At 58.2% G+C, this 15756-nt stretch overlaps 1 protein-coding gene across 1 annotated transcript in view; it reads right to left on the reverse strand.

The window, feature by feature from the left end:
- The window catches only part of LMX1A (LIM homeobox transcription factor 1 alpha), a gene marked incomplete at both ends in the record, with an annotated part of 43017 nt that extends 30510 nt beyond the window's left edge, over positions 1-12507 (reverse strand). The window contains 2 exons of the mRNA XM_082003230.1: positions 11638-11824; positions 12432-12507. Of these exons, the coding sequence (XP_081859356.1) occupies positions 11638-11824; positions 12432-12507 (263 nt within the window). The remainder of the gene's footprint in view (positions 1-11637; positions 11825-12431) is intronic.
- Between the last annotated feature and the right edge of the window lie 3249 nt (positions 12508-15756).

Here is a 15756-nt window from a genome sequence, read left to right on the forward strand (position 1 = left end):
CGAGCCCCGCTGGGCTCCGCAGCCCCCGGGAATGGCAGCGGGATGCTGATGAAAGGGGCACGGCCAGGGTTTCCCAGCGGGATGCGCAGCAACTCGGCACAAGCAGATAATGGATATTGATGGGGAAAACCAGCTCCGCTAGCCCCAGAAATCTTCTCTTACAGCGAGGAGCGGGGTAAAAACCCCGGGGAATACGCTGCAGAGGCAAAACCCGCATTCCTGAGATGGCTGAGAAGTGATCGCATCCATCTCCCTCCATCTCCCATTTCTAAGATCCATTTCTGAAGCATCACCGGCCAAGAAACTTCGGTTGATTGGACGTGGTTAAAGCAAACAAACACACGCAAAAAATCTTATAGTTGAAATTTAAATGCTCTCCACAAACATCTTGCATATTTTCAAGGACGCTGAGGAAATAGACATTTTCCCCTCCGTTTTGTAGACTTTAAAAAAACGCCCCGAGGGAAAAAGTTATTTAGAACTACTTAGGAAACACAAAGCATAAAAAGCCTGTAATTATTTCTCTGCCAAGGGCTTGTCAGTTTGAAAATCCCCGCTCTTGAACCGCTAATCCTTATGGAAAAAAAAAAAAAAAATGCAGCTTCGGCAAGATGCATCGTCAGTTGACTTTTGCTGCACTTTTCCAGCACAAAGGCACTAAAGGGGAAGGCGTAGGTTTGGGTTTAATTTCGTTAGCACCTTTCACCCTGATGTGCTTCCCCGGCTGCCCGAGGAGACCTGCAAAGCGTCGCCCTGAGGTGAGGCCAGCGGCTGCTCTGCAGGCACCAGGCTGGGGAGGGAAGGACCAAGGCTGATGTTTGGAGGCAGAAGTGCCTGAAACAGGCAAAAATAAATCAGTTCGGGGTGGAGGTATATTTACTTTAAAAGCCAAGGATTCAGGGAGTTCCTGCGATTTTTGTTATGTGGTTGGAAGTAGCATAAAGACATTATTGGCAGGGAAATCGCGCTTTCTCTGGAGGATGGGGATGGGCCATCCCAGCAGAGCAGGGCAGATTTGGGCTCTCTGGTTTAGCAGCCAGACTCACCGCTTCATGTCAACCTGCCTGGATAAGGATGGGTGGCATCAGTGTCTCTGAACTTGGTTGGCCGTGGAGAAATGGTCCCATGAAGCTATTTGTGTCCCCATAGTACCCCAGCATCAAAGCATTGACCACGTTTCTTCCGTCTTCACTCCAGCCATAAAGAGCTGCAGTTTCACCACGAGGAGAGAGGAGGAGAAGGGTGAAGTGCTGGGAGCAGGCGGGAGCCCAGCGCGCTTGGCCAGAGGTTGTTCCCACTGCAAACCCTTACCATGAAACTCAAAACCAGATCCGGCAGAGATATGCAACGCAGCACATCTGGAGAGACAGCCCTTCTCCCCCAGCCCCGCACCGGCCTCAGCTCCATGTCTCAGCTGGCCAAAAAAGGTGCAAAAGTGGGTTTGCTGCTGCAGAGGGAACTCCCCTAAAGACCCTGCCAAGGGCACAGACACTTTGGCTCTTGCTGGGACCCAGTCGGAGACTGCCAGCGTGGGCACACCAGCAACCCTCCCCAGCCCGGAGCACCTCCAGCGGGTGCTGCGAGAAGCACGTTATGCCAGGCAGGTTTGGAGTCCTGGGTCTGGAGCTGCAGAGCAGAGAGCATCCATCACACACGCATCTTGCACAGCAGGGACCAGAAATTCTCACCCCTGCCACAGGCAGCTTTCCCCCTGCCAAGGATAAACACCTCACTTGGACCTACTTTCCCCGTGCAGGGCCCTTCAACCATCTCGGACCTCCTCTTCCATTACTTTCTCCTAATCCATCTCCATAACAGAACCTCCCATCAACAGAGGTTTTAATGTCCTTGAGGTAATCTGTGCAGGAAGCCTCTCCTCCTTTCTGGTTAACCCTCCTTCCTAGGGCGAGAGCTGACACAAGCTCAGACTCAAGAGCCCAACCTACAAGACTTTAAGCTTCATTAAACTTTTAAGCCAGTCCGTTGAGGTTGCTCTTTCAGCCTTTCGTAATTACGGATGCAGAAAGAAGGAGCAACATCCACCTGAGCAGGCATCAAGAAGATTCAAACACTTAATGGCTTTGCTAACCAAGCTCCCACGTCCACATCACTGTTTAAAAGGGTCTGCTCGATACCACTCCAGTGCTCTGCCCGGCAGCAGAGATGCTGAGATATACATAATTCAGTATTTCAGTTCTCCATCACCAACCCAGCTGGCCACTCATTTGGCACAAGCAAGACTCAAGACACATGAGCCTGAGCCATTCCACTGCACCGGAGACTGCAGGTGCCCTAGCCAAGGGGACAGTTGAGTTCACTGACACAGTTCAGGTCAGCAAGGTGCTCTCAGCTCTCCCTGCAGCCAAGACCTGGAGTTCAGCATCTCCATTGGGCAATTCAGACCTTGGCTTGCCTGAACTGCGTGCTCCAGAGGAGCGTCTTCCTCCCTTTCAGCCCTTACAGGAGCCTACAGAACGTGGTCTGCAAGCAGAGAAGAGACTGTCACCCCACCCTCACACCCAGCGCAGGGCTGGGGTCTTGCACACCCAACGCACACGCTGCACAGCTGCTGTTCCCCCCATCTCCTGTTGCCTGGAGGGTCCTCTCTAAGATCAGCAATGGAAAAGATGCCCCAGAAGCGTGTTGTAGGGCAGTCCCAATCCAGGCTTGACACAGAATTCATCGGGCAAGAGTTCTGGGGTTGTGCCTTGACAAACATCCAGATCAGAAGACCTAACAGCCACCTCCATTATCAGCACCCGTGAATTTATTCATCCAACAGCATCAAAATCACCACTGTGGAGGCAATTGCGAACATTTGCCCCGTTGCTTCTCCCCACTCCTGTTTAGACACATTACTGCAGAGGTCAGCAACATTTTGCACAGCTAAGCTGCTGTTTTCCAGGAATAAACACTTAACAGAGACGGCAAATGCTAAGCAGAAATTTTGACAATCAAAGCATCCCTATGTTTTTACGATGGTGGGGGTTGGAAGGAAGAAATGACAACACCGACTCTTTCAAATAAAAAATTGCTGCAGCTGAGAACAGCCTTCAGGTCCCTTAACCTATTTCTCACCCCTTTCCAAATTTTTCCTGCCAAATGCTTCCCTGAGCTTTCAATAGCAAAGCAAAAATTCCCACCTCCCTCTTCCTGCTAGCCGCCTTGGGTGATGCTACGCAGTGAAAAATCAACTTATAACATGGCCCCGCTGGCCCCAGGCAAGGAAGAAGGAGCCCTCAGCACACACAGGTGCCAGGTTCATCCAAGGAGCTCTGCCGCGCAAAACCAGAGAGGAGGATGCGCTTCCCAGAGAGATGAATCGCATCCAAATGGTCCCAGACCTCTTTTCCAGGAATGGCCGTTGCCTCTTGGTGTGCTTTTAAGACCCCGCTTTGCTCCCTCGCAGAGCTGGGGACCTTCCCCAGAGGGATTTTGGGGGCTCGCTGCCCCACCGCACCAGTGGTTATCATTCCAGAGGAACAGACGTACCGGGGGGGAGATTTTGCACGGTGGCGGCGGGGGCGGAGGACAATGGGCCGAGGAGTGATGGTCGCGTGAAAAGGGATTTGTTCCGCTGTCAAGGACAGAAAGCTCTCCCTAAGAGCAGCGTTCGGAAATGAAGCCCACAAGGGAAGGAGAGGGGTCGGGAGCGGCGAGAGACAATGTATGGATGATGGCGACGGGGGGACAGCTGGGAAGGATCAATGCCGAGCCCTGATGGGCTCGCAAAGCACGAGTACCGGCCAAGGAAGCCGCCTCCGGCATGCTCTGCCCTTCGAGGCACTTGCCCCGGGGAAGAGCGGGATGTGTCGGTGCAGGGCAAACCTTTTGTCTGTGGCCATGGAGCCACAGTGACCCTCGGATGCGGGGAAGCATCGCTGCCGGCCGGGATACAGAGGAGACTGGTTCTCCTTAAGCAACGCCGGGGAGAAGCTGGTATCTCTGCAGCACAACCTCTCGGTCGCCTTTGGTCAAAGGTAGCCCGAGGTGGGACACAAAAGCAAACATGACAACAATTTGGCAAATCTGGAGAAAGACTGAAAATTCACACCCAGTCTTCAAACTTCCCCATCAAGATGCTCAAAGCACTCGAGACAATGAATGAAGCCTTTTTTAGCTATATTCATATTCCCAGCTCTATTTCATGGGGGAAGGAGCCAAGTCTCAGCTCTTTCTCCTGGGTGTGACCGTGGCCCACCGTAGCTGAACCAGGTACCAAGCGCAGGAGACCTGAACCCAACCACAGGATCGTATCTGCAGGCGTAGGAAAGGCTAAGCCTCTACCGAAAACAGGCAGGTGCATGCAAGCACACAGTGCAATGTGAGAAAATAAAGTGTTTGCATTGAACACAACATGATTTCAGCCCTGTATTGAGAAACGCACACGCCATCCTCCTGAAAAATCGAACCTTTGTGGGAGAAAATACAGTTTTCACATAGCCAGCTGACAAACTGTGGAGCAGCTGAAAGATCCCTGACAAGCTGAAGAAACTGGTCACTCGTTAATAAGGTCCCAGCAAAACAGATAAGCCAGAAGACAGAGCCCTCTGACAGAAACCCCCCCAAATAAACAGAGACCGGTGCTGCTGCTGCCAGCACAGCCCTGGTACGGCACCGCTCGGCCGTCAGCCTGCCCCACGCCTTTCGCAAAAGCTTCGGGATCTGGCTGTCCGTAAATATTTAGGGTGGGAAGCCAGGGATGACAGAACCCCTCTCCTGGGCAACCAAGATTTGATGAACCTAAAAAAAAACCCAACAAAAAGCCTCCAACAAACCAAAGCTCAAACAGAGCTGCAATGAAACGCCCGCCGGTTTCAGAGGGATGCGTGAGACAACCCCGGGGGCACCCACTGTCCCTGAGGACCAACAGCACCAGGAGAAGATACCCGGGGACCGCTGGCTTCCTTCTGCCCAGGCAGGATTCCTTCCAGGTTAAAAGTATTGAGGAACCAAACTGAAGTTACAGGCTAGCATGACTGTAGCTATAGGCTTTGGCACACGTCTGCGCAGTGTCTGCCATGTCAGGGAGTGCCACTAGCTTCCTCCCCCCCCACCCCAGCCCCAATATCTTACAAATACACAGAAATTAAAATTTCTCATGAAAACACATTTATGGGGAAAAAAAAAATTACTGTGGGTCAACCCCAGTATTTCACCCTAATAGAATCCAAATATTTTCTCCCTGTTTTAAAGATACTCTGCTCCTATTACAGAGGAGATGCTTGATTAAATCGCAGGCAGAGGCACAGTCCTGCAGCCCCCGTCCCCACTTCACGTTTGCATCTGCAGAGGGCACGAGCCAGAGACAAAACGGAGCACAAAGGAACAAAGAGCATCTTAAGAAGAAAAATACCCGGGACACCTCTCTCATTTCCACCTCCCTCTGCCGTGGCTGCAGCCTCCTCTTCCTCGGACACCCTCCAGCACCGGGGCGTGCTGAGGTGGCTGCACACTGCAGGGTTCACCAAAAGTGGGGAACCATGAATCCAGAGCCAAATCTGATTCAAATCGTTGGGTTTTCCCCCCTCCTCAGCCAAAAGCAGGACTTGTACCCTTGCGAGCAGAAGCAGAGACCAACCTTCACCCTCCAAAGTCCCCTTTCTCCCCCTCCAAGGCAGAGGGGTGCTTCAGGGTCCCCCCCGGCCGCACCCTGGGACGAGTGTGCGGGATCAGAGTCAGAAACCGCTGCGGGTTTGGGCATGTTGAGGCCACCCCACTGCTGCCGGCAGGGACGGGGGCAGCGGCGGAGCTCAGCCGCCCCGGCAGCATGTGCGGCCACCGGCAAATCCCGCCCGCGCGCCGGCCAGCCTTCAGCACGGCGGATACCCGAGGCTGCTACCCTCTCCGAAACCTGGTGACGGCAGCCTCAGGTTTAGACCCTGCCAGAAAGCTCCCCGAGGAAGGGCTGAGCAAGAAACCAAATTCTGGTCTCTCTTAAATCCATGGCTCAGAAAATCCCTCCCCGCGCCTGGCGGCTGCAAGCAGGTGAAGAACCGGCGAGGCGAGGGCTGGCGAGCCGGGGCAGGAGAGGACCCCAGCTGTCTCTCCAGCTGGTGGAGACAAAATTCTCATCAAACCGAAACAAACCTCCCTTTCTTCCCCCAGCCGATTTCTTTTCGGCGCCTTCCCCGGGACTGCAAAGATCTGCAGCGGCTCCCCCAGCTCCAAGCGCCCCGTCAGGGGCTGATCAGGGAGCGCCGTGCTACGGGGGAGGAAGAAAGAAAGAAAAAGGGGGGGGGGGAAATCAGGTCCAAAATAAGATGGCAGAAACCGTGGAGAGCCCCAAGGACGCTCAGGTCCCGGCTCTGCCAGCGCTGACCCGCAGCCTCCAGGGTCCCACTGCCAATGAGCAGGAGAAAGGGTGACCCCAAAGCCACCCCCGTCCCCAGCACGGAGGGACAGATGACGAGTATATTCGGCTGCCTCGCTCCCAAGCTGCCAAACATCACTCCCTTCCAGGCCTTTCTATGAAACATTAATTGTAAGACGCAATTCTAATTAAGGGCAGGGGGAAGGGGCAAGACGCCAAATCTCCTCTCCACTCCCTTTGGAAAGGGGGAGCCCGGCGAGCGGAGGACGGGGGCCAGTGGGGACGGGGGCGAGGCGTATTTTGCTCGCCTTGCTTTTCCAGCCTGGATCTCGCAGCAGCCTCCGTAACATCCCTCTCATCACCGCATCCCGCTGCTTCCCTGCTCTTCCCCCCTGCCAGCATAACAAGGCGACTTAATAACAAAAAACAAAGGACCGGCGCCTGGTCCCAGCCCAGCGGTACCCACAACCGCAACCCTGGCGGGGATAAGGCCAGATTCGGCTACCCCAGAGCCGCACTCATCGCAGCCCCCAAAGAGTCGACCTTTTTCCTCTGGGAGCTGTGGGAAAGGGGGTGAGGACAGAGAGGGGTTTGCCAGGGGAGACGAGGGGCTGGGTGGGGATGGAGCGTCGGCGAGAAGGATGGGAAGCGCTAGAAGAAAAGGTTGAGGGATGAGAAGAGAGAGACCAACAAGAGGGACATCATGCCGCAGAGCTGCCACATGTGCTCCGCTACCCCATCCAGGCCAGCCTGACCGTCCCTGGCCAGCTAGAGAAACCCAGGTTAGGACCATCATCTCCATAGGATCCCCTACAAGAAGGGAAAAGGACCCCCAGAGGACACGGTGCTCTATAGCTGGGTTCATCCATGGCTTTCTGGAGGGATCGTTCTCTCCCGTCAGCCACAAGACAAGCAAAAAGTCCCATTTCTCCAGGTGAGAGAGAAGGCAAAGGACTGCGTATGGCCAGCACAAACCCCCCAGACCATTGGAAGTCTCCGGCTGGTGGGACCAGGCTGCCCTAAAGCGTTCGGCATCAGCATCACCTGCTTCGTTCAGCCCGTGGGGATTATGCCCCTCGCAATCCTTCCGGGCTGGGGAAGCAGCGGCAGGGTTTGCAGCTAATTGCACAATTACATTCATTGCCCATGTTAAGCAAGATAAACAGCCACCGTGCTCCAAAGCTCTTCCACCTCTCCCCTCTACGGCAGCAGCTGCCAGACGAGCCTCCAGCGGGCGAGAGGAGGCTGCGCTGCCCCGAGCCGGGCAGATCCCACCTTTTCCCTGGGCAGAGCCAGCCGCGGTCTGCTGGGACCACGCTGCTGGGGGTTCCGGCTCATCCCCCATACGAAGACGCTGGGTGTGATTTTAAAACCCAACACCGACGGGCTCCTTCACACGCGTTTTCTTTTGTGCACGTTCTGAGGCTGGAAGGATTTTTTTTTCTTTTCCTTCACAGCTGGATGTGCCTCCTCGTTTTAATTCACGGAGGAAGAGGCAGAGGCACCCACGCAACCCCATGACCCTGGGAGCAGGGGATTTCGGAGCGCCCGCCAAGCGGGGGGAGCTTTGCAACAACGGCGCAGAAGCTGGCAACGGCACAGAGCCGTCAAGCCGTGCGAAGACAGGGCGAGCATCACACAACTGCCTCCCTCGGCCGGGGAGCCCGGCACGGCGGCGGCGAGTCGGGGGCTGCGGCCGCCCCTCCGCTGCCGGCGCCCACATGCCAGGCCTGCTCGGAGATGTGCTGGCCATCTGCTCCTGCCAGCCGGGGCTGGGGCCGGGGCTCTGCGCCGTGGCTGGGGACGTGCCAAGCCGTCCCGCCGTCACCACGCTCCCCAGCTGCGCCCCCCGTCACGACCGCACCGCCGTCAGCGCCCCCGGCCCCCAGAACCGGGCGGCGGGGTTCCTGCCTGCCGACGGCATCGCCCGCGGTGGGGCTTCGGGACGGGGATGTCCCCGCGGCTCCGGGTCCTCCCGATGGCTCTGGCTCTGCTTGCCCCATGCAAGCCCACCACGAAGGCCTCTGGGCGAGCGGGGCTCAGCTGTTCCCGTCCTCACATGGATTTTGAGCCCCCCGGGCAGCCCCCTTCGCAAGCCCCGCTCTTCCCGTCGCCTCCGGCACCCCTCCCCATCTATGGCCAGGTTTGACATTGCACACCACAGCCCCCTCCCCGAAATCTGCCACCACAAAAGCCCACCCCCCAGTCACCAGCATGGGGGCCTCCCCGCCGGGGCGCGTCCCCGGGGCCGCCCTGCAGTCGGGGAGCCGGCCAGGGCGAAGCCTGAACCTTGTCATAGTTGAGACTTATCAGGTTTGGACAAGCGCCGGGGGCTGCCGCGGGATTCAGGATGTTCTGTAACGAATGTCCTCTGCCCCAAATAGACGCTGTCCCAGGGGCACGGCCTCGAGCGGTCCCTCCCCAGAAGCTCTCCCCGCCAGCGCTGGGGAAACTGGTCCAAGAGTGACCCCCAGCCCCCCGAGTCCCCAGCCAGCATCGCTCTCCGAACTGCCCCCAGGTCCTGAGCCGCGGCCGTGGGCACCCCAAAGAGATGCCGAGACCCGTCCCGGTGTCCCCAGTCTTTAATCCATCCCTCTCCAGGTCCTCTCTCAACGTCTTCCTCTTTATGAAAGACAAAAGAAATGCAAAACATCTGTTTTAATAAATGATTCCTCAATTTCTAGCGTCCGGCAAGTCGGACGCTCGCTTAACACAGCCCGTTAACACCGTATTTATAACTAAAGGCATAACTCTGCCGTCTGACGCTCCGTCGTTAACCCTCTGCAGCCTCGTTATAAACAGAGCTCAAACAGAGAGCGAAGATACGTGTCAGAAAACACTGCACCTACTCATCTCTGGTAAAACATCCCAACAGTCACCATCTGGAAGAGAAATCCCTTCTTTCAATTAACAAAAAAACCCAAACCAAACCAAAAAAAACCCCAACGAGAAACCAAAACTAAACCCAACACCACCACGACACTGGCAGGCAGGATCCCGACCGCTTCCCCGACACCCCCGGCACCGGCGTTTCAGGCGCGGACACCCCAGCCCTCCCAGCCGGCGAGCGCCGCTGTGCCGACGGAGAGGCCCCCCGAGCCCGGCTCCGCGGGCGCGACCGCGGGGAGGATGGGCCGCTTCACACCACCGCGCTGCGCAAGGAGCGTCAGTCACCCGCGATAATTAACCAGCTCTCAGCTCGAGATAATTAGCTCGGTCCAAGAGCAGCAGCGTGTTTCACAGTGAAAGCCCCCGTATCGGCTCCTGCGCCGCGGCGGAGGTAGGCACGGTGCTCCTGCACCCGGGACCGGGAAAATGCTCAGCCCAAAGACGGGGTGGGCAGTCTGGGCAAAGAAAGAGGTTTTTTTGTTAAATACAGATTCACATGCAAAGCTCCACCGGGCTGAAGGAAACGGCTCTTTGGGACTCTGCCCCGTGGCCTTGCCATCCCCAGGTAAGGAGTCGCACCGCCGGCACGGAGGAGAGCCCCATGGGGTGAGCAGCCGGGACCACAGAGGGAGCAAGGACACAGCCCTGCAGCCCCATGCCAAAAAAATAAAATAAAATAAAATTCAAGGGGACAACAATATGAGAGCAAGAGGCAGATGGGTGCAGGAGGGGAAGAGGCTGGCAGTGGCCGAGAGCTAAAACCATCACGCCTCGGGGAAGCCGCCTGCCGCAGAGCCCGTTCCCCGGCTCAAAAGCAGAAGTTACCGACCCAAACGCAGCCGGGAAATAGCCAGGATACCCCGTGCCACTGCCGGAGCCTTGGAAATGTTGGTGACATTTTTTTTTCCCCCCGCAATCATCCTTGTCCATCCCGACAGCAAGATGGGCACAGCAAGAAGCCAACTGCGGCACCGATTTCTTTCACGGCCAAGAGACATAGGAGGAAGGTTTCGCGTTGGAGCCGGCTTCCAGTGCTCAGAAGCCACAGTCAAACACGCAGAGAGTAAAACCCACGCGTGCTGCGAGCTGGAAAGGCATTTCGGCGGCAATATTTACCCCAGCGTCCCCTTAATGCTCCAAACAGAGGCGCTGCTAAAGCAGAAAACGTGAATCAAATTGTGATGGAAACCTATGGGATCTGGTAGCCAAATTTCCATGGACAAACAAGCAGTGCACCCAATCTTGACAAATTTTTGCCTAAAAACAACCCGTAATGCAGCTCTCTCCTTTCCACTCTCGCGACAGCTAATTCTTCCACTCTTTCGTAAACATTTGAAAACAAGGTCACGCGCACAAATTCTGCTTTCAATTTGCCTTGTATCCATAGTGATTAAACTCAGACCCATAATACGGGACTTAAAGGAAAAAACTTTAAAAAGGCCTGGAGCAGAGCTAGCCCCCCGCACGCTCGCTAACCCGCCGAAGGCCAGGGACGAGAGCATCGCCGACAACTGTTTTCTCATAAAACAGCGCCCTGGGAATTAAATTGCGGGGCTCCAGCATCCATGCTATCACCATAGTGAGAGATCCAGCCCCCCCATCTACACAGTCCTCAAGAAACAACCCGCCCGGAGGCAACACAAATTTAACGGCTCCGAAACCCGGCGAGGGAACGGGGTCTAGCAGGGACGGCAAGAGCGGGATGAGCAGGAAAAAACGAAAGCAGCTGCAGGAAAGGACAGAATCAACAGCCTTCTCCCTATTCCCAATGGAAAGATTCTTCTTTAAAAAAAAAAAAAAAAGAAAGAAAAATAATTTTCTCATCGCCTTTCCCCCTGCCCCTGCCCCACACTTGACAAAGGGGAAGCATCGAGGCTGGAAGCTTTAACCACCTACATCCATTTTCCTGCTCCATCACGGCCCCAGACGCAGGCAAAGCCTCCGGCGCGTCACAGCAAACACTCCGAATTCGGTGGGGCCTTCCCTTCTCCCTGCCGAGTGCCTCAGTTTCCCCACCTGACCGGGGGAGCAATAGCATTGCTCTGCCTGTGGGGATATTAGGAAAACAGCCCCGTCCAGGCCCGGGTCAGGGAGGATGTAACGTTCCTCCTGCGGATGCTCAGTAGGAAAATAAAGCCAGAGGAGACGGGAAAACGCTTTGCCCCATCCCTCAGCGGCCCCAGGGCTACCGGGGTCTCACAGACTCCCGACAAAAGGCTCCTAAATTCCCAAGGCATGAGCCAAGCGCAACACAACACCTCTAAAAAGGGGAGAACCCGGGGTGCGAGGAGGTGACCGTAAAGCTGACGCCTCTCGGGACACAGCGGGCAGGGGAACGCTGAGCTCCCCGTCCCCCCACGTTTTCGGGCTGGGGCTCTGCGAGCGGTGGGGAGCGGAGTGGGGCAAGCTCACCGGGGGGCATGGAGGACACTCACTTCTCGTAGTCCAGCTTGCAGTAGAGCTTCTTGTCGCGATAGAAGCAGGTGGTCTGCAGGGGCTCCTTGCAGGACGCGCACCGGACGCACCGCTCGTGCCACAGGCTGTCGTTCAGGCGCAGCAGGAACCGGTCCGAAATGACTCGCTGGCACCCTTCGCACACCGACCTGGGGGTCGCGGCTCGGCCTGTGGGGAAGGACCCGGGGGGGCGGGCAGGGGTGGGTGGAGGGAGAGGTGGCCGGGGAGACGGACCGGGCGAGGGATGGATGGAGGGATGGAGGACCCCGCTGCTCTCGCTTCCCCTACGCAGGCGGGGGGGGTGCTGGGGGGGCGGGGGGGTGTGGGGGGTGCTCCTCCGGGATCCGGGGGGGACCTATGCCTTAGGGGAGCTCCGGGGGAGAAACATCGCTCCCAATTTCGTTCCTCTTGGAAAAGCGGCGGCGGAGCCGCGGCTCGGAAAGAGGGCGATTGTTTCAAAGCGATGTTAAAACGAAGAAGAAAAATATAAAATCAATTCTTTATCGTTCGATACGAAGGAAAGGCCTTCGTTGCACTGGGGGGGGCGGGGGGGGCACACACAATTTAACGCACTGGCGGAACGAAACGGGAGCAGGGAAGGCGGGCGCCGGGGGCACCCCCCGGGCGAAGGGAGCGGCGCGGCGCCGGGCAGGAACAAGCCGGGGGAAAAGCTGCCCGGGCCCCCCTCCCCGTGCCCATCGCTCGGGGCCCACCCGGCCGTGCCCCACCCCGGGGGTCCCCGGGAGGGAGGGCGAGCGGGGTTCCCCCGACTTACCCAGCAGAGAGGAGAAGGGGGCGGCGGGGTCCAGGGCGCTCTGCAAACTCTCCTCCATCTTCAGCCCGTCCAGCATGGTGGTGAGCCGGGCCGGGCGAGGGGGCCGCGCCGCCCGCCTGCCAAGCCAGCCCGGACACGCCGCGCTCAGCGCCGGCCGCCCGCCCCCGGGGCTCCCCGCTCCCCTCCTCCCCCCCGGGGCCCCCGCTCCGGCTTCGCGGCCGCTGCCCCGGGGCGGGCTCGCAGCCTCCCCCGACCGGCCCCGAGGCCCCGACGTGGGGGGCGGCCGGCGCCGGGACCCCCCGCGGCAGCGGGACCGGAGGACGCGGGGCTGCCGTCGGCGGGGCTCCGCCGCTCACCTGGGGCGGCCCGGGAGGTGCCTTCCTGCGGGGAGCCGGCGGGAGGGGTGTCCACAGCCACCGGGGCGCGGGGGGTGCGTCCTGCCGCCCCCGGAGCTGCCCGGGCTGGGGGGCTGAGCCGCAGCGCCCGGGACGGCTCCGGAGCGGAGCGGAACGCACCGACCTGCGGGGAAGCGCCCGTCCGACTGCTGCCAAGGCACATTTCCTGGAGCTGATACCTCCCTGCCCGACCCCCACCCCCTGCCCTCCCCTCTCCACCCCACTCGAAATTAAGTTTCCTCCCCGCTCTCCTGCCTGGCTGCAGGCACCGGCCCCGCCACGCCTCGAGGGGCCGGCGGCCCTGCCCGGCTCCGGGGGGCACGGCCGCGGCAGCCCCGGCTCCGCTCCGCTCCCCGGCTTTTTGGGTTTTCTCTTTTTCTTAGAAAGCAAGCCAAAAAGAAGAAAAGAAAAGAAAAAAAGGAAAAAGGTGGAGGGTGGTGCCCGCCACCGCTGCTCTCCCGGTAGTGAAACCCGCTGGAAATCAGCTCCCCTTCCAGGAGAAGCCCCGGTCGAGAGTTTTTGGGGGGGGGCGGAAAGCCTGTTCCCCGGCCCGGGGATGCGCTCCCCCGCGCTGCGCATCGCATCGCATCGCCCCGGGGAATTTAAGGGAAAGGAGTGCTGGGAGAGGAGGGGAGGAAGAAAAATAAAATAAAAGAAAGCAAGCCCAAAGCCGGAGCGCTGCCCCGGAGGGGTGATCGCCGCGACCGCGGCGAGAGGCGGCCCCGGGAAGAGCCGCTCCGGTTTTGGGGAGGGGAAACCCACGGAGGAAAGATCCCACCCGGCCGGGGAAGCCGAAACTTGGAGCCTTCCCTCAGCCCCGGCGGTTTCCCGTCCCGCCCGGCTCTCCTCTTCTCTCCTGCCCCGGGGGAAGGGGGATCGCTATTTTTCGGGGGGTTTCACGGGCCCCGCAGGTCCGGGGCCGCGTACCTGCCGCTGCTGGAGCGGCCCGGCGGGGGAGAGCCCGGCTGCCTCGAGGTGGGGAGGGGAAAGGTTTTTCGGGGCCTCACCTCCTGTGTTCACCGGTGACCTTGGCAGCGAGGGGCTGGAGCGGTCCCAGCCTCTCCGGGGGGGAGGGAGGGATCCTCGTCACCAAGAGTTCCCCACAGCCGGATGAGGTGGGTGATGCAAGGACCAAGGTCATGTCCTTTGGGAGCTCATAGGAAGGAGTGAGGCCACAGGTTAGCAAGGGTGAATCACCACCCTGCCAGCATCCCATGGGAGAGGGAAACGGGGTCCTGGGACAGCCCCACTGTGTCCCAGTATAACTACACTGGGAGCCCGGGCAGGAAAGCATTGGTACCCTGATCAGGGTACCTGATCAGGTCAGCGTGATGATCCTTCGCATCCAGGAGGGCTGAGCTGCAGCTGCAGCAGTGAGGCACGGGGCTCTGAGGCCTCTGTCTTTGTCTTTCCTGAAGGTCTCCGAGCAGCTCCAGCCAAGTTTCTGGGTCTGTTGGAGCCACATTGCCAAGACACCAGCCCAGCAAGGACTGCAGCATGACCAGGGCTCCAGGCACCACATGCTGCTTTTCCTCCCTGTGCAAACCAGCACAGCCATCCCAGCCCAGCTGCAGAGCTGTGCAGGGCAATAGATTTTCCTTGCACAGCCAGGGGTCAGCCCCACGGGGTGGGAATGCCATCCTTCAGCACTGCCAAAAACCCTGGCCCTGTACAGGGCACCTTGCTTATATACTCAAACTGCCCACCTGATTTTGTCCGATGAGAGATGCAGGAACAGCTGGGAGGGAGTCATTTCCCCCTGGACGTTGTCATCCCGTTGTGTTGTTCCTCCTCTTCCTCCTCTCCAGGCGAGGAGGGATCTGGAGACTGCCTTACCTGGCAGCTCTTGTGCACAATCCCCAGCTCAGCCTAACGAAGGAGCAGGCTCGAGGGATGGCCCCAGTGCACAGCACCGAGGGGGCTGCAGCAGCGTGTTGCTGCCCCTGATTTACACACATCCACCAGCTCACACGCAGATCACAGGTACTGGAGCACACCCCGTCTTGTGCAAAGGATGGTCACTGGGCGAATCAGTAAAATATGCAAGAAAAACACGCCAACCCCCCTCAGTGATAGCATTTACAGGGTCTCCTGGCAATTTCACCCTTCCCCTCCCAAAGCACACTTTCAACTCGAGCAATGGCCCTACAGAAGATGGGGGGAGTATTTCAGCCAGCTCCCTGCAGCCGCTGAAGGCCAGGGTTTCCACGATTAGCTCACCCAGGGATGACCTAGGTGCAGCAGCCCACAGCAGCAGAAGAGAATTAAACCAGAGAAGAAGCAGGACTAGGCTTTCTCCTTCTAGCTGTAGGGTCTGCAGGCAGCCAGGTGTTACAAAAACTGGGTGGTGTGGGAAAAACAGCATTAAACAGTAGCTGCCTACCAAATTAACAAGTCTGCAGTGCTGAAAGATCACATCTCCCCCGACAGTCTAACCACCAGGGTTGTCCAGCGCTCACGTTTTGTGCCAAGGAGCTTGGGTGGACCAGCAGGTCCATGGCATTCACTGCTGGAAGGAGACCAACAGTACTCAGCTCCAAGAGTCAGTAACCACAGTCACAGCAACAGATGTGGTCCTAGACAGCAGGGAGCCAGATCCTTCCTCCAACATCACCTTAACTCTGCCCAGCAATGCAGATGCAGAACCACACAGGAGCGGGGAGGGCTAGACCCAGAAGCAGGCACACAGGAGACCAAAGAAGATGAGGAGGACAATGAGTTTTGCTCCCTACACACACTCCAGCCACTTCCCTTGGGACAGGAGGCATTGGGCATCACAATGCCTAGCATCGTCAGGGTGCCTTTAATGCCTGAAGCCAAGTTGACCCAGCAGAGAAAGCACTGCCCACCACTCCGAGACATCCCTCTACACCACCCTCTCCTTCCTCCCACACTCACAGCCCTTCACAGGCATCAGCTGCTGCACCTGG

Source organism: Phaethon aethereus (genome assembly GCF_964289735.1).
Source record: "Phaethon aethereus genome assembly, chromosome: 8".
Taxonomy (NCBI): Eukaryota; Metazoa; Chordata; class Aves; order Phaethontiformes; family Phaethontidae; genus Phaethon; species Phaethon aethereus.